Here is a 21578-nt window from a genome sequence, read left to right on the forward strand (position 1 = left end):
GGGTGTTGAGCGCTAGTAAATTCATTATTCGGCTCTCTGGTACTCAGACGAGTGCTCTGAAATCAGAGTAGATAGCCAGAGCAAATTTATTAAAGCACCCGAATGTCCATTGAGAAAGCCAAACGACTATACCATTTAGCTAAGCTAAGAATGATGGGAATAATCAAGTCAATAAACGTTGGGTAGTTAGTTAGACAGAATATAGTTAATATACTGGCAAGTTTGATGTATAAGTAGCCAACTAACGTCAGGTAGCTAGTTAACATGCCGGTACATACTGCTGTAATAATATGCTAACAAATTGTCAGCCAAAATAACGTGTAAGGTAACTTATTTGAAAAGTCATTACTTTATTACATTCCTCAACATTTGCCATAATTAGTTAAAACAATGATTTTGTATCGGCTCTCATTGGACTTCGGCTGAATATTTTCCGCCATTATCTTCAAATCTGAAAACGATGTGAAGCCGCGCCCATTTCCTGAAGAATTGCATTATGGGCCCTAACGTACTGCGTGTTTACGTCATATTTTGGCGAATTTAGTACGACATCCGGGAACTTTTGGCATACTAACTACGTCATACTATGACCAATAAGCATACTATATACTCAATTAACATCACAAATAGAACGATTAGTATGAGTATTCTAACACAGCTAATGACTTATCAACAGCTCTAACAATTTTACCCTCACAGGAAATCTACACTGGCAGTTATAGAAAGACCCATTTACTATATAACCATTGATTCTTGAAGAATATAACTTATACATGCCTCAAATGATTAAACCGTACTACCCCACCAGAAACCAAAACATAAGCTCATAAAACGCCACTGTTTGTAAACAAGCACTGTATAGCCCCGACATATGGTTAAAACCATCATTTTGACCTTATGGATGGCCAGTCCTTGTATTCATAGTGTAGTAAATTTAGGGGGTAGCCCTGAGCTGGACTCAAACCTGGGTCCAGTGACTGTCAAGCCAACACCTTAACTGTTATGCCAAGATGTCTGAACTAGGTTTTGGGTTACGGTTGCTACAATACCTTCCTCTATGAATGTGAGAGTGGTAACATTTCTCCAGCCCCCATCCCTCAGCTGTTTACCAAACCAAGTCTCAGGGCTGACATTTTGTTGCTGTTTAAATCCTAGGTTGTCCCTTTAAAAAAGCCACACAATCAATCAACCAATCTGCAGTACAAACAATAACAAAGCTGTAATTCCACCACTGTTTTGGGAATAAGATGATGGATGGGGCTCGAGAAATTAACTACTTTCAAATTCATAGACAGACCTATGGATGCAAGGACTGACCATCCATGATATCAACATTATAGTTTTAACCACGAGGCTATACAGTGTTGATTTACATTTACATTGTTTCTTAACATTGGAGTAAAAAAAGCTTATTTGGGGTTCTGATGGGGTACAACAGTTGAACAAAGCTCATTGGGCATGTGTTATATTCTTCAATAATAAATGGCTATAAATAAATAAATAATTTAAAAGTCTAAATATGGATGTAGATATTGCAGATTTTCCCTTTGAGCTGATGTGTGGTGTCAACAACTGCAGAGTTTGTGCCTCTGTTTTTAAGACAGTACTTACTAGTGTTAATCAGGGCCTGTTCATCCTTAGAACCATTTGATGCCTTAACATGCCTTAGGGAAACCGCGCCGAGATATTCCGTTTCATCCTCTTCTTCCAATGTGACAGACATCTCCCTCTCCTCCTCTTTCACTCTGAACGCGTCTTCCTCTTCTTTAATTGAAACGTCTTTCTCTTCTTCTTTCACTGTAACAGCCTCCTCTTTCACGGGAACTTAACCAGCCCGTTAGCTGAATTATAACAACAACACCGTAAATATGATAATAAATCGGATAACTAACTAGACGACAGAAGTGGGTTTAAAACACAGTGGCTAATATACACGAAGGCGTCTAAAGAGCTTTATTGGTTCGGCTATTTTGTCTAGCAAGCTACTGAGGTGGCTGACTAACTGTTGCTGCTGTTGAAAGAAGCGTTCCGTCCACTAAATTATACGTCACACTAACGGCATTGCGGTAAAGCCCCACATGATGTATTGTTACACCAGTTAGGAGCAGAAAATACCTAGTCTGTTCATTATATACATATACATGATGTATTGTTACACCATGTAGGAGCAGTATAGACCTAGTCTGTTCATTATATACATCTACATGATGTATTGTTACACCATGTAGGAGCAGTATAGACCTAGTCTGTTCATTATATACATCTACATGATTTATTGTTACACCATGTAGGAGCAGTATAGACCTAGTCTGTTCATTATATACATCTACATGATGCATTGTTACACCATGTAGGAGCAGTATAGACCTAGTCAGTTCATTATATACATCTACATGGTGTATTGGTACACCAACATAAAAAAGGGAAATTTTATTATTTTATACTAATACAATTGATCAGAAAAAGAGATTTAGTTTAACATGTAATTCTCAAAAGGTAGGGGTCTGAATTATTGCCACCCATGTTTTCAATACTCCAGCACCCTCCCCTTGGGAGGATAACGGCGCTGAAATGTTTTATGGGATTAGAGAACACATTGGGTGGGATCTTACACCATTCCTCCAAACAAAATCTCCCCAGGTCCTTGATTGATTTCGTCTGCGCTTATGGACTGCCCTGTTCAATTCAAACCACAGATTTTTAATGGAGTTCAAGTCCAAAGACTGAGATGGCCATAGAAAAATGTTGATTTTGTTCCCCGTTAACCATTTCTTTGTGGATGTTGATGTGTCTTGCTGGAAGATCCACTTATGGCCACGTTTCAGCCTCCTAGCAGAGGTAACCAGGTTTTGGGCTAAAATATCCTGGTAGTGGGTAAAGTTTATTTATTTATTTTATACATTAATTTTTGCTCATCTTTATCAAGGGTATCAATAACTAGGTGCTTATTTTGATATCTAGTTATTTGACTGAATCAGAAATACAGATGTGAAGTAGAGGTTAAGTTTGTTTTAAATTCTCATAAAAAATCTGAACTAATCAAACAACACTTGTTGCTCTTTGTAAGTGTTGATATAATATTCATATTTAATGGAGAGAGAAAAAACGTTTCCCTAAACTGCTTTATAATATTATAATTACATGAAGAATAAAAAAAGTTTTCCCTCCTCAACAGCGTTTCATCCCTCCAGACAGCAGATGGCGATATGTGTCTTTCAGCCGATGTTTCTAGTGTGACGTATAATCTAGTGGACGGAACGCTTCTTCAACAACTGCAGCCACCTCGGTAGCTCGCTAGCCAACAAAGTCGGAACATTCAACTTCTTTATACGATTTCGTGGTTTAATTGCCACTAGGATTTAAATATACCTAGGTTGAAACAACTAGCTACCCCCATTTAATTTAATATTTACGTTGTAAGTCAGCTAGCTGGCTGGTTAAGTTAGCACTAGTCTAGTCGCTAATGCTAGCTAGCTATTATCCCCGACCATGAGTTCACTAAGCTACTCTCCTCCTGTTAAAGAAGAGGAGGTCTGCTGGACGGAGAAAGAAGCTCTGGTGAAAGAGGAGGAGGAAGAGGAGGCTGTTACAATACAAAAACAAGTAGAGGGTGAAGCTGTTACAGTGAAAGAAGAAGAAGAGAAAGACGTTACAGAGAAAGACGCCTTCAGAGTGAAAGAGGAAGAGGATGTTACTGTGAAAGAAAAGGAGGAAGATGCAGTTTTTGGAGTGGAGGATGAAGTGAAAGAAGATGAAGACGTTTTTGGAATAAAGGATGAAGAGGGGGAGATTACTGTCACATTAGAGGAGGATGAAGAAGAGAAGACTGGAGAACTAATTAACACCAGTAAATACAGTGAGTACTATCTTATAAAACAGGGACATTGATCTGATTAACACCAGTAAATACAGTGAGTACTATCTAATAAAACAGGGACACAAACTCGGAAGTTGTTGAACTAATGTGTGATTTTTAAAATGACATTCTACACTTGAATATGTTTTTGTACTGTCGGAATTGTTCATGACGTCCTCCAGTGATTTTTTTTTTAAACCTTTCCTGTTGAAAAGAAGTATATAAGTACAGTGAAGTATAAACACACTAAAGGGAAATATATTCGTTTTGAAAAAAAGAGTGTTTTGTTTGACAACTGCAAACTAGAAGGAGTGAGTGATGTCATAGTAAGGCATTCATGGCTTGGTGGGAAATCGTGATGTCATCCAATAGGCGACTGATCTTCATGTGAATATTCATTATTCTTTTTAAAATCCTTCCTGTTCTGCCAAGTTGGTTGTTGATCATTGCTAGAAAGCCATTTTCTGGTCTTGCCATAGACTTCCAAGACGATTTAAGTCGAAACTGTAACGAGGCCACTCAGGAACATTCAATGTCATCTTGGTAAGTTCCTCCAGTGTAGATTTGGCCTTGTGGTTTAGGTTATTGTCCTATTAGGACAGTTTTTTTTGTATTCAGATCTCTGAAATGCTCTCTAACTACGTAACATTTAGTGTCTCCTTATGTTACGCTGGGAAAACAGTTTTCATGGGCACAGAAATCCTAAATCATTTCAGAGTTTGCTAAATCCAATGGTTCTACCCGAGTCACCTTAACTTTATTGACAACACCCAAATCGATACTGTCATTAACGCAGTTCTTCAATAATTACACATAATACTTAATACTGTAGCTGTTTAGTTACAGTCACATGTTCAACTATCATCAGCTGATCCAGGAAATCATTTTCTGAATGACAGTCACATGACAAACATCACAACATGCAACAACAACCAAAGTGCTTCTTCATTCATTACTCTGGTAAAGACAGTTATGCCGTGCTCCACGTTGGATCCAACATCGCTAACAAATTTATGTTTATAATGTGTTATTGTCTGCTTGATTTACAGTAGGGTCTCGTTAGTCTGTTTGGACACAGAGATACTTAGCTCATAATGTGTAGAGATCTGTTCCTTGATGGATAGGCTATTGTACAAACCACGTAACTATTTTCCTTTATTTAGGACATTTACAATGAAAACACATTACAGAGTAGCCTAGTGGGATTATTCACAAAATTATCTGGTGATCAGGTTATGAAATGTCATGACAAAGATATTTTAATTTCCATGTTTCACCTGAAATATTAAATGATTTATAGTCCTAGGTCTATGTTGTTGTTAGGTGAAGTTATGGTTCCTACAGTAGGTCTATGTTATTGTTAGGTGAAGTTATGGGCCAATTTGTTAAACACTTAGTGGACAAACCCTCATTGTCAGGCTGATGACAAAGCTAGCCAAAGAGCATTTTACTGGTTGAAGTGTTTTTTAAGTGTAAAGCAGATGATTTGCGACAATAACACAAACATATTAATCAGGACATTCAAACGAGCCTTACAATTATAATCCACAAGTAGTGTGAAATGCACTCATATGCAACCAGTAAATGGAGGCTATTTTTGCTGTCAGCCTATGAGTTTTCCCCCACGGTGGTGAGTTAGTGAATAGACACAGAGCTTAATGTGAGTTTCCTTGAGTAGCACTCCTGATCTTGCGCTGTAATATTCAGAATACATTGTGAAAAACAATAATCTTTGCTCACCATTTTTGCTCCAGGCAGATATACTACATCCATAACTATCGGTTTCCTCATTACCAGATATACTACATCCATAACTAGTGGTTTCCGCATTACCAGATACACTACATCCATAACTAGTGGTTTCCTATTACCAGATATACTACATCTATTACTAGTGGTTTCCTCATTACCAGATATACTACATCCATAACTAGTGGTTTCCTCATTACCAGATACACTACATCCATAACTAGTGGTTTCCTATTACCAGATATACTACATCCATTACTAGTGGTTTCCTCATTACCAGATATACTACATCCATAACTAGTGGTTTCCTCATTACCAGATATACTACATCCATAACTAGCGGTTTCCTCATTACCAGATATACTACATCCATAACTAGCTGTTTCCTCATTACCAGATATACTACATCCATAACTAGCTGTTTCCTCATTACCAGATATACTACATCCATAACTAGTGGTTTCCTCATTACCAGATATACTACATCCATAACTATCGGTTTCCTCATTAGAATGGAGGAGTTTCTACAACCAAATTGCGTGTGCATCGCTGCAATTTTAGCAATCACAGAAAGGGGCCTATATTGGAGGCCAAAAGGCGTCTGGCACACTGCTTAGAGTTTCAACAACATGACTGTCTTAAGATAGTCTTGCCAAATCATTTAACAGATGTCAATTGTTGTATAACTTCATGGGTACTCTCTCTTCCAGCGCCGACAGAGATGGCCGCCTTGCTTCGCGTTCCTAGGAAACTATGCAGTATTTTGTTTTTTATGTGTTATTTCTTACATTGTTACCCCAGGAAATCTTAGGTTTTATTACATACAGTCGGGAGGAACTATTGGATATAGGAGCAACGTCAACTCACCAACATTACGACCAGGAATACGACTTTCCCGAAGCGCATCCTCTGTTTGGACCACCACCCAGGACAATGGATCGGATCCCAGCTGGCAATCCAAAACAACTACGCCGCAGAAGGGGCAGACGGAGCGGTCTTCTGGTCAGGCTCCGTAGACGGGCACATCGCGCCCCGCTCCCGAGCATACTACTCGCCAATGTCCAGTCTCTTGACAACAAGGTAGACGAAATCCGAGCAAGGGTAGCATTCCAGAGAGACATCTGAGACTGTAACGTTCTTTGTTTCACGGAAACGTGGCTCACTCGAGACACGTTATCTGAGTCGGTACAGCCACCTGGTTTCTTCACGCATCGCGCCGACAGAAACAAGCATCTCTCTGGTAAGAAGAAGGGTGGGGGTGTATGCCTTATGATTAACGAGATGTGGTGTGATCATAACAACATACAGGAACTCAAGTCCTTTTGTTCACCTGACTTAGAATTCCTCACAATCAAATGCCGAGCGCATTATCTACCAAGAGAATTCTCTTTGATCATACTCACAGTTGTGTATATTCCCCCCAAGCAGACACATCGACGGCCCTCAAAGAACTTCATTCGACTCTATGTAAACTGGAAACCACATATCCTGAGGTTGCATTCATTGTAGCTGGGGATTTTAACAAGGCTAATCTGAAAATAAGGCTCCCCAAATTCTATCAGCATATCGACTGTGCTACCAGGGAGGGCAAAACCCTAGACCACTGTTATTCTAACTTCCGCGATGCATAGAAGGCCCTCCCTGCCCTCCCTTCGGAAAAGCTGACCACGACTCCATTTTGTTGCTCCCAGCCTATAGACAAAAACTAAAACAGGAAGCACCTGCACTCAGGTCTGTTCAACGCTGGTCCGACCCATCGGATTCCACGCTTCAAGATTGCTTCGATCACGTGGACTGGGATATGTTCCGCATTGCGGCGAACAACAACATTGACGAATACGCTGATTCGGTGAGCGAGTTTATTAGCAAGTGCATCGGTGATGTCGTACCCACAGCGTCTATCAAAACATTCCCCAACCAGAAACCGTGGATTGATGGCAGCATTCGCGCAAAACAGAAAGTGCGAACCACTGCTTTTAATCAGGGCAAGGTGACCGGAAACATGACCGAATACAAACAGTGTAGCTATTCCCTCCGCAAGGCAATCAAACTAGCTAAGCGTCAGTATAGAGACAAAGTGGAGTCGCAATTCAACGGCTCAGACACGAGTGGTATGTGGCAGGGTCTACAGTCAATCACGGACTACAAAAGAAAAAACAGCCCCGTCGCGGACCATTATGCCTTGCTCCCAGACAGACTAAACCATTTTTTTGCTCGCTTTGAGGACAATACAGTGTCACTGACACGGCCCGCTACCAAAACCTGCGGGCTCTCCTTCACTGTAGCCCAGGTGAGTAAAACATTTAAATGTGTTAACCCTCGCAAGGCTGTCCCCGGCCGTGTCCTCAGAGTATGCGCAGACCAACTGGCTGGTGTTTTTACGGACATATTCAATCAATCCCTATCTCAGTCTGCTGTTCCCACATGCTTCAAGAGGGCCACCATTGTTCCTGTTCCCAAGAAAGCTAACTGAGCTAAATGACTACCGCCCTGTAGCACTCACTTCCGTCATCATGAACTGCTTTGAGAGACTAGTCAAGGACCATATCACCTCCACCCTACCTGACACCCTAGACCCACTCCAATTTGCTTACCACCCCAATAGGTCCACAGACGATGCAATCGCCATCACACTGCACACTGCCCTAACCCATCTGGACAAGAGGAATACCTATGTAAGAATGCTGTTCATTAATTACAGCTCAGCATTAAACACCATAGTACCCTCCAAACTCGTCATTAACCTGTTTAGGATAGGGGGCAGTATTTTCACGGCCGGATAAAAACCTACCCGATTTAATCTGGTTATTACTCCTGCCCAGAAACTAGAATATGCATATAATTATTTTTATTTGGATAGAAAACACCCTAAAGTTTCTAAAACTGTTTGAATGGTGTCTGTGAGTATAACAGAACTCATATGGCAGGCCAAAACCTGAGAAGATTCCATACAGGAAGTGCCCTCTCTGACCATTTCTTGGCCTTCTATAGCCTCTTTATGGAAAATAGAGGATCTCTGTTGTAACGTGATCTTTTCTAAGACTCCCATAGGCTCTCAGAAGGCACCAGAACGGGGAATGATGACTCTGCAGTCCCTGTGCGAAAAACAGTAGGGGATTTGGAAAGTGGTCAGGCTGAGAACAATGACACGGGCACGCGCGTGCATGTGACGACTCCATTTTACTTCTTTCAGTCTTTGAATGGATACGTCTCCCGGGCGGAATATTATCGCTATTTTACGAGAAAAATCCCATAAAAATTGATTTTATACAGCGTTTGACATGCTTCGAAGTACGGTAATGGAATATTTTGAAATTTTTCGTCACGATATGCGCCGGCGCGTCACCCTTCGGATAGTGTCTTGAACGCAAGAACAGAACGCAGCTATTTGGATATAACTATGGATTATTTGGAACCAAAACAACATTGGGTGTTGAAGTAGAAGTCCTGGGAGTGCATTCTGACGAAAAACAGCAAAGGTAATCCAATTTTTCTTATAGTAAATCTGAGTTTGGTGAGTGCCAAACTTGGTGGGTGTCAAAATAGCTAGCCATGGTGGCCGGGCTATCTACTCAGAATATTGCAAAATGTGCTTTCACCGAAAAGCTATTTTAAAATCGGACACCGCGATTGCATAAAGGAGTTCTGTATCTATAATTCCTAAAATAATTATGTTTTTTGTGAACGTTTATCGTGAGTAATTTAGTAAATTCACCGGAAGTTTGCGGGGGGTATGCTAGTTCTTAACGTCACATGCAAATGTAAAAAGCTGGTTTTTGATATAAATATGAACTTGATTGAACAAAACATGCATGTATTGTATAACATAATGTCCTAGGAGTGTCATCTGATGAAGATCATCAAAGGTTAGTGCTGCATTTAGCTGTGGTTTTGGTTTTTGTGACATTATATGCTAGCTTGAAAAATGGGTGTGTGATTATTTCTGGCAGGGTACTCTCCTGACATAATCTAATGTTTTGCTTTTGTTGTAAAGCCTTTTTGAAATCGGACAATGTGGTTAGATAAAGGAGAGTCTTGTCTTTAAAATGGTGTAAAATAGTCATATGTTTGAAAAATTGGAAGTTTTGGGATTTTTGAGGAGTTTGTAATTCGCGCCACGCCCTATCATTGGATATTGGAGCGGCGTTCCGCTAGCAGAACATCTAGATGTAAGAAGTTAAGCGCGAGACCCTGGGTCTCGACCCCGCCCTGTGCAACTGGGTCCTGGACTTCCTGACGGGCCGCCCCCAGGTGGTGAGGGTAGGTAACAACGTCTCCACCCCGCTGATCCTCAACACTGGGTTCCCACAAGGGTGCGTTCTCAGCCCTCTCCTGTACTCCACTCCCTGTTCACCCACGACTGAGTGGCCATGCACGCATCCAACTCAATCATGAAGTTTGCAGACGACACTACAGTGGTAGGCTTGATTACCAACAACGACGAGACGGCCTACAGGGAGGAGGTGAGGGCCCTCGGAGTGTGGTGTCAGGAAAATAACCTCACACTCAATGTCAACAAACAAAGGAGATAATCGTGGACTTGAGGGAGCAGCCCCCTATCTACATTGACGGGACAGTAGTGGAGGGGGTGGAAAGTTTTTTTAAGTTCCTCGGAGTAAACATCACGGACAAACTGAAATGGTCCACCCACACAGACAGCGTGGTGAAGAAGGCACAGCAGTGCCTCTTCAACCTCAGGAGGCTGAAGAATTTTGGCGTGTCACTAAAAACACTCACAAACTTTTACAGATGCACAATCGAGAGCATCCTGTCGGGCTGTATCACCGCCTGGTACGGCAGCTGCTCCGCCCATAACCGGAAGGCTCTCCAGAGGGTAGTGAGGTCTGCACAACACATCACCGGGTGCAAACTACCTGCCCTCCAGGACACCTACACCACCCGATGTCACAGGAAGGCCAAAAAGATCATCAAGGACAACAACCACCCGAGCCATTGCCTGTTCACCCTGCTATCATCCAGAAGGCGAGGTCAGTACAGGTGCATCAAAGCGGTGACCAAGAGACTGAAAAACAGCTTCTATCTCAAGGCCATCAGATTGTTTAACAGCCATCACTAACATTGAGTGGCTGCTGCCAACATACTGACTCAACTCCAGCCACTTTAATAATGGAAAAATTGATGTAATGAATTTATCACTAGCCACTTCATCTATTGCTTACATACCCTACATTACTCATCTCATATGTATATACTGTACGCTATACCATCTACTGCTTCTTGCCATCTTGATGTAATTAAATGTATCATTAGCCACTTTAAACAATGCCACTTTATATAATGTTTTCATACCCTACATTACTCATCTCATATGTATATACTGTACTCTATACCATCTGCTGCATCTTGCCTATACCGTTTCGGGCATCACTCATTCATATATTTTTATGTACATATTTGTATTAATTCCTTTACAATTGTGTGTATAAGGTAGTTGTTGTGAAATTGTTAGGTTATATTGCTTGTTAGATATTACTGCATGGTTGGAAGTAGAAGCACAAGCATTTCGCTGCACTCGCATTAACCTGTTACATCTAGACGTTCCGCTAGCGGAACCCCTTTCCGCCAGCGGGACACCTAGCCAACAGCCAATGGGATTGCATTGCGCGAAATCCCAAAACTACTAAAATACCACAATTCAATTTTCTCAAACAATAAACTATTTTACTCCATTTTAAAGATAAGACTCTCGTTAATCTAACCACATATTAGATTAGGCTAGGAGAGTACATAGACACAAATAATCACACAGCCATTTTCCAAGCATATATGTAACAGAAACCGTAAACACAGCTAAATGATGCACTAACCTTTGACGGTCTTCATCAGATGACACTCCTAGGACATTATGTTATACAATACATGTATGTTTTCTTCAATCAAGTTAATATTTATATCCAAAAACAGCTTTTTACATTGGCGCGTGATGTTCAGAAAATGTATTTTCCACCACAAACTTCCGGTGAATTTACAAAAATACTCTTCATAAACGTTGACAAAATACATAACAATTATTTTAAGAATTATAGATACACAACTTCTTTATGCAATCGCTATGTCAGATTTTAAAATAGCTTTTCGGGGAAAGCACATTTTGCAATATTCTGAGTACATAGCTCAGCCATCACGGCTAGCTATTCAGACACCCGGCAACTTCGGGCACACTAAACTCAGAATTAGTATTAGAAAAATTGTATTACCTTTGCTGATCTTTGTCAGAATGCACTCCCAGGACTACTACTTCCACAAGAAATGTTGTTTTTGTTCCAAATAATCCATAGTTATGTCCAAAAACCTCCGTTTTGTTTGTGCGTTCAGATCACTATCCAAAGGGTAACGCGGGAGCGCATTTCGAGACAAAAAAATTCAAAATGTTCCATTACCGTACTTAGAAGCCATTTTTATGGTATTTTTCTCGTAAAGTAGCGATAATATTCCAACCGGACAATAGTGTATTCATTCAAAGAGGAAAATAAAAAACAGCGTTCTCACGTGAACGCGCATATCCAATCTCTTAGTCACCAGGCAGTCCACTGACAATCTGACCTACTATACTCTGCCCAGAGACATGAGACGCCTCAATCCGCTTTCTGAAGGCTTTAGAGAGCCAATGGAAGCCTTAGGAAGTGCAACATAACTCATAAGTATTTGTAGTTTCTCTAGGGATTCAAAAGTAGAACTACAGTTCTCAGACAGGCCACTTCCTGCTTGGAATTTTCTCAGGTTTTTGCCTGCCATATGAGTTCTGTTATACTCACAGACACCATTCAAACAGCTTTAGAAACTTCAGAGTGTTTTCTATTCAAATCTACTAATAATATGCATATTCTCGTTTTTGGCCAAGAGTAGTAACCAGTTTAAATCGGGAAAAATTTTTCATCCGGCTGTGAAAATACTGCCCCTTATACCACAACAGGTTAACATCTGCTGACCATGTGTATGTGACAAATAAATTTGATTTGATTTGGTCACCCCTTTTTACCTCAAATAAACAGTGGATTTCTGCTGTTGTGGACATTTAACCATCTGTATGACTTTGTTGTTCACACAGGAGAGAGACGGGACTATCGTGGATCCTCTGGGGAGCTTCAACAATATCATGATGCTGACGAGGCAGAGAATAGTTTCTCCAGATCAGAACTCCTCAAGAAACACCTGCAGAGACCGACAGGGAAGAAATCTCACTGCTGCTCTGATTGTGGGAAAATATTAAACTCCTCAGTAAAACTTAAAATACATCAAAGAATTCACACTGAAGAGAAACCTTTTGGCTGTACTCAATGTGGGAAGAGTTTTGTTTGTTCTAGCGGTCTGAAGAGACACCAGAGAACACACACAGGAGAGAAACCGTATAGCTGTACCCCATGTGGGAAGAGTTTTACCCAGTTAAGAAGCCTGATATCACATCAGAGAACACACACAGGAGAGAAACAAGAGAAACCATATAGCTGTACTCAATGTGGGAAGGGTTTTGTTCGTTCTAGCCGTCTGAAGGCACACCATAGAACACACACAGGAGAGAAACCGTATAGCTGTACCCAATGTGGGAAGCGTTTTACCCAGTCAAGAAGCCTGATATCACATCAGAGAACACACACAGGAGAGAAACCTTTTAGCTGTAATCAATGTGGAAGGAGTTTTACCCTGTCAGCTAGCCTGATATCACATCAGAGAACACACACAGGAGAGAAACCTTTTAGCTGTACTCAATGTGGGAAGAGTTTTGTTCGTTCTAGTGGTCTGAAGAGACACCAGAGAACACACACAGGAGAGAAACCATATAGCTGTACCCAATGTGGGAAGAGTTTTACCCAGTCAAGAAGCCTGATATCACATCAGAGAACACACACAGGAGAGAAACCTTTTAGCTGTACTCAATGTGGGAAGAGTTTTTCTACTTCTAGCTATCTCACTATACACCAGAGAACACACACAGGAGAGAAACAATATAGTTGTAGTCAATGTGGGACAAGATTTGCTTGGCTAAACAGCCTAGTATCACACCAGAGAACACACACAGGAGAGAAATCTCCTAGCTGTGATCAATGTGGGAAGAGTTTTACTAGAGCTAGCTATCTGACTATACACCAGAGAACACACACGAGATAATCCTTGCTGTGCTCAATGTGGGATGAGTTTTGGTCAATCTAGTGGTCTGACAGTGCACAATAGAATACACACAGGAGAGAAACCGTATAGCTGTGATCAATGTGGGAAGAGTTTTAATCAGTCATTACATGTAACATTCTGACTCGACACCAGATAATACACACAGGAGAGAAACCCTATAGCTGTACTCAATGTGGGATGAGTTTTACACAAGAGAACACACACAGGAGAGAAATCTTATAGCTGTGATCAATGTGGGAAGAGTTTTGGTCGATCTGTGCAGCTGACTGTACACAAGAGAACACTCGTAGGAATCTGATACATGAAGGAGTTTTTTCATGATATCAATGAATTAATGTCACAATGTAGAATGTTTTAACATTGTAGAAGGAGTATTTTAATGATGTCACAATGTAGAACCCTAAACGTTTGTCCCCTGTTCTATTGATTTCAACATGATATGGATATTAGCCTCAGGGGGAAAATCCAGGCTCTGAATTGGAAGAGTTACTATTTATGTGATTTTACAAAAAGTGACTAACAAAAAAAGAGTTGTGTTATACTTACCACGTTGGTGACGCACTGGAATCACAATGCAACACTTCAAAATGTAGCTAGCTGTTTTCTACAAATTGTCCTCTAAGCAGGGATGTACACATTATTCCCAGATTCCGTGTGGTTTGTTAGCTGTTAGTTTTAACAGGATGTGCAACCTCATCTCTCTCCTCTCTCCCGCCTCTCGCACAAATGATTTCAACATGATATCGATGAGTTATGACAAATAAGTGTTCCTTTGTTCAGCAACCCCTTCATTTAAATGCATCACTCCAAAATGTAGCTGACTGTCTTCTGCAGGTTGTCCTCTAATCAGTGAGGTAAAATATATCTCCCATTTCCATGTGTTTTTTTTTGTTGTTAGTTTCAACATCACGTACAACCTGATTTCCCCCCTAATCGATATCAGTGATTTATTGCTACTTATCAAAGCAACAGCGTTTCTGGTGCTTGTGCAGTTTATAAGCTGCTTGTTTAAAAAAATACAATAATATGATTATTGTGGCAGATGTTTGTGTACTTAGCACATTTTATGTTTAGGTTTTCAATATATCACATATATATCAATATATCACATATATATCAATATATCACATATATATCAATATATCACATCTGCATATTGGTTATTGATTTGGACATGTTAAAACTGTGTTTTGACATTGGGGCTATCCCACCTAGCAAAATGTAATTGAAAAGACGTTGAAAATAAGACTATGCAACCAAATATTTCATATTTACATTTCATGTAACATTTAGTAATGATAATTATTGATGTAACCAACTGACAATTGTTGGGTACAATTATATTGACATTGTTGCCCTGCTTTTAGAATATCAGGGTTCATTCTCAGATGTTCCAACCCAAATGTACTAGAGCATGACATTGGGGACTGGGCCCGATCCAACAACATGCCTATCTAGTGAACCCTGAAAAGAGAGAGAAGCTCCACAGTGAGGTGGAAAGTTACTACGGATATTGCAGGAGTTTCCTCTTGAAATCAGACATGTCTGTGGTAAGGACAACTTGGTTGCTGATTGTCTCAAGGGTGGGCAGTCAAAAAGATTTGTGTTTTGGTTTTAGCCAGTGCGTTGCCATGGATCGCAATTTATTTTGACTGCACGATTTTCCGTATTGGAGATTAGTTTTGTTTGGGCTCGTTCCAAGGGGACGAGAGTTCTAGAAGCTAGTGAGTTCTTCAAAAAATAAGATTGTAGAAAATATATATATATTTAGAAATGTTTTTTCTTGTTTTTTCTTGTTGACAGCCATTAAACCATGTTTATATTGTAGAAGGTGAAGCATTGTAGTTGATTATAATGTGAAATGGAAGTTGTTTTCTGTTGGTGGTGAGCAAACTCGTCCAACAAAAATATAGGATATATTTGTTGTGTTACAGTCTTTGGTTTTTCCATTTATGTTTTGAGGTTTGGATTTTAGCACATATAGCTCGTTAGCACGTCTAGCTCGTTAGCACGTAGGACGCACTGATTGGTGTCACCTCGTTAGTCAGTATGTGTTACACCTGTGCTGGCTTGTCCATCTCGTTAGTGGGAAGGTGTTTCACCTGAGCTGGTCCAGGTTCTATTTAAGAGTGTCTGGCCCAGTGCTCCTGTTGTCTTGATAGATGTGGAGAGTCAACACCTTTAGTTGCTCCACCTTTTTGGTTTACTTCCTGTCTTTAAATTTGGTGTGGGTATTTCTTTTGTTTGTCTCTTCTTGGGCAGATTTAGAGGGTCTCATGGTGGGTGTCTTTGTTGTTGTTACTAGTCAACTTTCAGTGGACACCCCCAGTGTCTTTCAGAGCCCCTCCTAAAAATCAAGGTTATATTTTGGGTTGGATATTGCATCCGATTTAATATTTTAATCAATGGAATTTCCTTAGGGTGCTCTTTAGTCTTTCAGTTGTTAGTCTTCTCTTTATTGTGTACTAAATATATGTTTATTTTCATTGTCTTTTATTTGTTTTTTTCCTGTGAAGCCATTGTGTTGCATTCATGTCTGAAATGTGCTGTATAAATAAAGCTTGATTTGATTTCAACAACAAAATGTTTTTCTTATTTAACCAGGTAGGCCAGTTGAGAACAAGTTATAATTTATCTGGCCAAGGTAAAGATAAAGCAGTGCGACACAAACAACACATGGGATAAGCAAAAGTACAGTCAATAACACAACAGAAATCTATATACAGTGTGTGCAAATGGAGTAAGGAGGTAAGGCCATAGTGGTTAAATAATTACAATTTAGCAATTAAACACTGGAGTGATAGATGTGCAAAAGATGAATGTGCAAGTAGAGATACTGGGATGCAAAGGAGCAAAAATAAATAACAATACGGGGATGAGGTAGTTGGGTGTGGCTATTTACAGATGGGCTGTGTACAGGTGCAATGATCGGTAAGCTGCTCTGACAGCTGATGCTTAAAGATAGTGAGGTAGATATATATATGAACCCAATGGCCGACCAATCGAAAGACTCTTGGTCCCTCTTAGTGTGAAAATCAGTATCAATCCCATGTCAAAGGATTCAACTACTGAAACAAACAAATGGATCAAACAGATCAATCCCACTTTTCAAGCCTGTTGAAGGTGTGGTGGAGTGGTAAACACCACCCCCGTCTCTACCTGGTCTCCCACAGCTCTGCTTATGTCATGTTCTGTGGCCTTGCTGTTCCATTTCTTGACTGCCCCTGCAACACTTAAACACATTTAGTTATATTATTTAAAACACTAAAAGTAATGGATGTGAAGCATGTATGGCCTCAGTTACACCTGGCACCTAAATGTGACTTCTGTCATCTGATCACTCCAAGCTGCATTAGGTCTGGATGCACAAAAGTCACAATGTGCTGCATTAGGTTTATATCTGCCAGGATGGGCATTGTCTTCGGAATTTGAGTCAGGCCACCGAATATGCATAAGCAATGTAAAGAGATGTGGGGGAAAATACATTTGACACAAATGACCTTCATAATAACAAAGAACAAATGTGTGTGTCTGAGGGGAAATTAACTTTCATACAGCCAAAAGGGGTGAGAAATTACACCAATATCAGTGGACAATTTGCACTAATGTAAATAAACATAGATGATGGAACATATTCCCTTTTGCTGACGTGATGAACCACTAAGGGGACATAAATATTTGAAAATAAAGGAAAGCCGCACACTCTAAGAGCTCAGATTCAAAAATTTAATAACCAACGTTTCGACAGCGAAGCTGTCTTCATCAGGGTATCATCAAACACTGCGAGATGAGTCATTTATATAGTGTCAAGAGACACACAGGTGTTTGTAATCATGGCCAAGTATGGCCTAATATCATTGGTTAACTCAAATATTTAAAAAAAAATGGCATACAAAGAACATACAAAAAGACAAACAAATGGATAGCATACGATCATAGTATTTGTAGTCTAAAATGTATCTAACAAACAATTACAATGGCAAAATCACAATAATCACAAGAATGGCTTCAGATCAAAGTCTATGTTGAGACCGAAGGGAGCAAGGGTCTTTAAGTTAAAGATCCAGGCAGCCTCTCGTTTCAACAATAAATTATCAAGGTCACCCCCTCTCCTCGGGAGGGTGACATGTTCTATGCCAATATAACGCAGAGACGAAATCGGATGGTTTGCTTCCAAAAAAAAAAGACATTTGCTCCTTCGGTCTCAACGTAGACTTTGATCTGAAGCCATTCTTGTGATTATTGTGATTTTGCCATTGTAATTGTTTGTTAGATACATTTTAGACTACAAATGCTATGATCGTATGCTATCCATTTGTTTGTCTTTTTGTATGTTCTTTGTATGCCATTTTTTTTAAATATTTGAGTTAACCAATGATATTAGGCCATACTTGGCCATGATTACAAACACCTGTGTGTCTCTTGACACTATATAAATGACTCATCTCGCAGTGTTTGATGATACCCTGATGAAGACAGCTTTGCTGTCGAAACGTTGGTTATTAAATTTTTGCATCTGAGCTCTTAGAGTGTGCGGCTTTCCTTTATTTTCTAGTGTTCTACTCCGCTAGCCAGCACCTCGCCTTTAAAGGTGTGCGTTTCTTTTTTCTAGACATAAATATTTACCATCTACACCATGTGTGACCTCTCACCTCTCTCGCTGTAGAAGTGTTCTTCCTAACCAGTCCCTCAACAGCTCTCTGACTGAGTTCCACCCTCACTGGGTCTTCAGACGAGAGGAAGGCTGAGGAGGGATGGAAGGATAAATGGATCAGTCAGTCCATAAAGCGTAGAGCTGCTCTCTGACAAAAATCACAATTTTAGTAGTTCATTAAAGTAAATAAGGCTTTATGACTGCTGAATATGATTTAGGGTCCCAAGTAGCATTGACCATTGTGCATTATTCTGTCTCTTTTACATAGCAGGTGTAAAAGAAACAGACAAGACAAGTAGACACGCAGTGCATTATGGTCATTACAGTTTAAAAAATAGCATCTAATTATGCCAATCTGTACGTGGGGTTGTTAGAGAAGAATGTGATTGTCAGCCCTAACAATTCATTCTAGCACCTCATCAGGCTCTGAAAAGTCTTCATTGATGACGTGTTCCTTCTATTCCAGAGGACAGCAGAGGAACATCATCGATTCCACTCCTTCATCAATACAAGCAGTAAACATCTGAAATTCACCCTCACCTTTGATGCACATGAAGCAAGTTATCTGGACATTTTGATTAAGAGGGGAAGGGTGGCTTAAGCACAGACCTATACAGGAAGCCGACTGACAGGAATTCTCTCTTACGGGGAGTCAGCTTCCACCCTACACCCCTAAAAGAGATCCTCCCCATCAGCCAATAAAGTCGCATACACAAGATTTGTAGTACACAGAGTGACTATGACAAACAAGCCTACTGCCTGGATGAGCGTTTCAGACAGTGGGGTTAACCAGAGGAACGGCTGCATGACGCAAGGGATCGTTAGAAAAATACAGTGGTGGAAAAAGTACCCAATTGTCATACTTGAGTGAAGAAAACATTTAAAATGTAATTTTAATTTTGTAAATTTAAAACAAAAACAACTGTTTGTACTCATAGGTAACCAGATCATGGCTACAACTCAGTTACTACGTCTTTAACCACACTGTATTGTTACACTGGTGAGTAAAAACTCATGCTTCCTACACTTTAACTTGTTGTCTGAAAATAAAATGTACATTTTACTGAACTGCGTCCAGTCAGCAGATGGACTAGATGCCGCTTAGGCCGCCCATTGTGACTCCGTCAAGAATTCAGCAGAGCAAGTTTGTATGAAGGTCTGGTTATTAAATGGGTACATAGTTCAATAGTAATATCCTCTAAAACGCTCTGGTGACAAACTTTGCTGCCCTGTTTCCAGTTGTCCACATGGCTGGGTGTCATGACTTTGACGAATGGTGGCGCCCCTCCTCGCCCGGGCGACGCTCGGTGGTCGTCGTCGCCGGCCTACTAGCTGCCATCGATCCTCTGTTTCACTTTCTGTTGGTTAGGTCTAGGTTAGGCACGCACCTGTTTGTTTTAGTTATTAGTGGGGAGGGGGGGTATTTAGTCTAGCTAGGTAGGGTTGTGTTTTGTGCGTAATTGTTCTATGTTAGGACTGTGGTAGTTAGAGGAGCGAGTGTTTTACCTCTGCTTGTGTTTTGTTTACCGCAGAGGTTTTGTGGGCTACGTCCCCGCTTAGTATTCAGCTGGGGGTTTTGGAGCGTGTGTTTTTATTGCGCCCTGCCCTAGCGTGTTTGGACTTTGTGAATACTTATTAAAAGTGTGTTCACGGATTTTCTGTCTCCTGTGCTTGACTCTGCCTCTCCTGCTTCCTTGAGCCACCCCTTGACAGAATTACGCACCCATCACATGGAGTCAGCAGGAGCTTCAGCGCCAGCCCTGCCCATGGAGGAAAGAGTTGCCCAACACTCCACCCTGCTCCACTGTCTGGGCACCGCCATAGACCAGGTGTTGGCGCGCATGGAGAGTTGGGACCGAAGCGCTCTCGGCCCCACTAACGCGGCAGTTCAACAGCCTGCGCCCCAACCAGCACCCAGTACCAGTGGGGTGAAACTCCCCCCCCCCCCCCAGGGAGTACAATGGGACGGCCGCTGGGTGTAAGGGCTTCCTCCTCCAGTTGGAGTTATACCTGGCGACCGTTCGTCCCCCTCCCTCAGGGGAGGAGAGTGTCAGTGTCCTCGTCTCGTTTCTCACGGGTAGAGCCCTGGTATGGGCCAACGCCGTGTGGGACAGTTCGGACTCAGCCAGGGACAACTACCCGGAGTTCACCCGCCGTTTCCGGGCAGTGTTCAATCATCCCCCCGGAGGGCAAAGCGGCAGGTGAGCGGCTATTTCACCTGAGACAGGAGACGAGGAGCGCGCAGGACTTTGCTCTAGAGTTCCGGACCCTGGCCACGGGAGCGGGGTGGAATGAGAGGGCCCTTATAGATCACTACTGGTGTAGTCTGAGGGAGGACATCCGCAGGGAGTTAGCCTGTCGGGACACAACCATCACCCTGGACCAGCTGATTGACCTGTCCATCCGACTGGACAATCTGCTGGCCGCCCGCTCCTGCACCTCCTGTGGTCGCAGAGGGCACACTGTGGACCGGTGCTGGAGAAGCTCACCCGGGAGTCCAGAAGGCAGGCAGAGCACTCCTTTGACATCTCAGCTGAGTCTGCACCAGCCTCACCCAGAGCCGCCTGTCAGTCACATGTATGCGTTAGTGTCCTTTCCTTGTTTTTCTCCTCACTCCCAGGTTAAGGCGCTAGTCGATTCAGGCGCGGCAGGGAGTTATTATGGACCGTGGGGTCGCTGCTAAGTTAGGGATTCCCCTGGTCCAGTTGGACCAGCCCTTCCCCGTGCACGCCTTAGACAGTCGACCACTAGGGTCAGGGAGGTCACTGTGCCACTGGTCATTTTAATGCGGGGGGGTCATGAGGAGAGTATCAGTCTCTTCCTCATTGATTCCCCGGCGTTTCCAGTGGTTCTAGGAATCCCCTGGCTAGCCACTCACAACCCTCAGATTTTGTGGAGACAGAGGGCTCTTAAGGGGTGGTTAAAGGAGTGCTCGGGCAGATGCATAGGAGTTTCCGTCGGTGCGACTACGGTGGAGAGTCCAGACCAAGTCTCTACCGTGCACATTCACTCAGAGTATGCCGATTTGGCTATCGCCTTCAGTAAAGTGAAGGCGACCCAATTACCACCTCATCGACGACGAGACTGTGCGATAAACCTCCAGGTGGGCGCTGCACTTCCCCGTAGTCACGTGTATCCCCTGTCTCAGGAGGAGACAGTGTCTATGGAAAC

At 41.7% G+C, this 21578-nt stretch overlaps 1 protein-coding gene across 1 annotated transcript; it reads left to right on the plus strand.

Annotated features, from left to right (window-relative positions):
* The first annotated feature begins 3229 nt into the window (after positions 1-3229).
* Positions 3230-16439, plus strand: LOC106591754 (uncharacterized). Its single transcript, XM_082968928.1, has 2 exons — positions 3230-3856; positions 12675-16439. The coding sequence occupies exons 1-2, from the start codon at positions 3490-3492 to the stop codon at positions 13730-13732; spliced, it is 1425 nt and encodes a 474-aa protein (XP_082825054.1). The 5' UTR covers positions 3230-3489; the 3' UTR covers positions 13733-16439.
* The last annotated feature ends 5139 nt before the right edge of the window (positions 16440-21578 follow it).

The sequence above is a fragment of the Salmo salar genome, chromosome 02, assembly GCF_965601325.2.
Source record: "Salmo salar chromosome 02, fSalSal1, whole genome shotgun sequence".
NCBI lineage: Eukaryota > Metazoa > Chordata > Actinopteri > Salmoniformes > Salmonidae > Salmo > Salmo salar.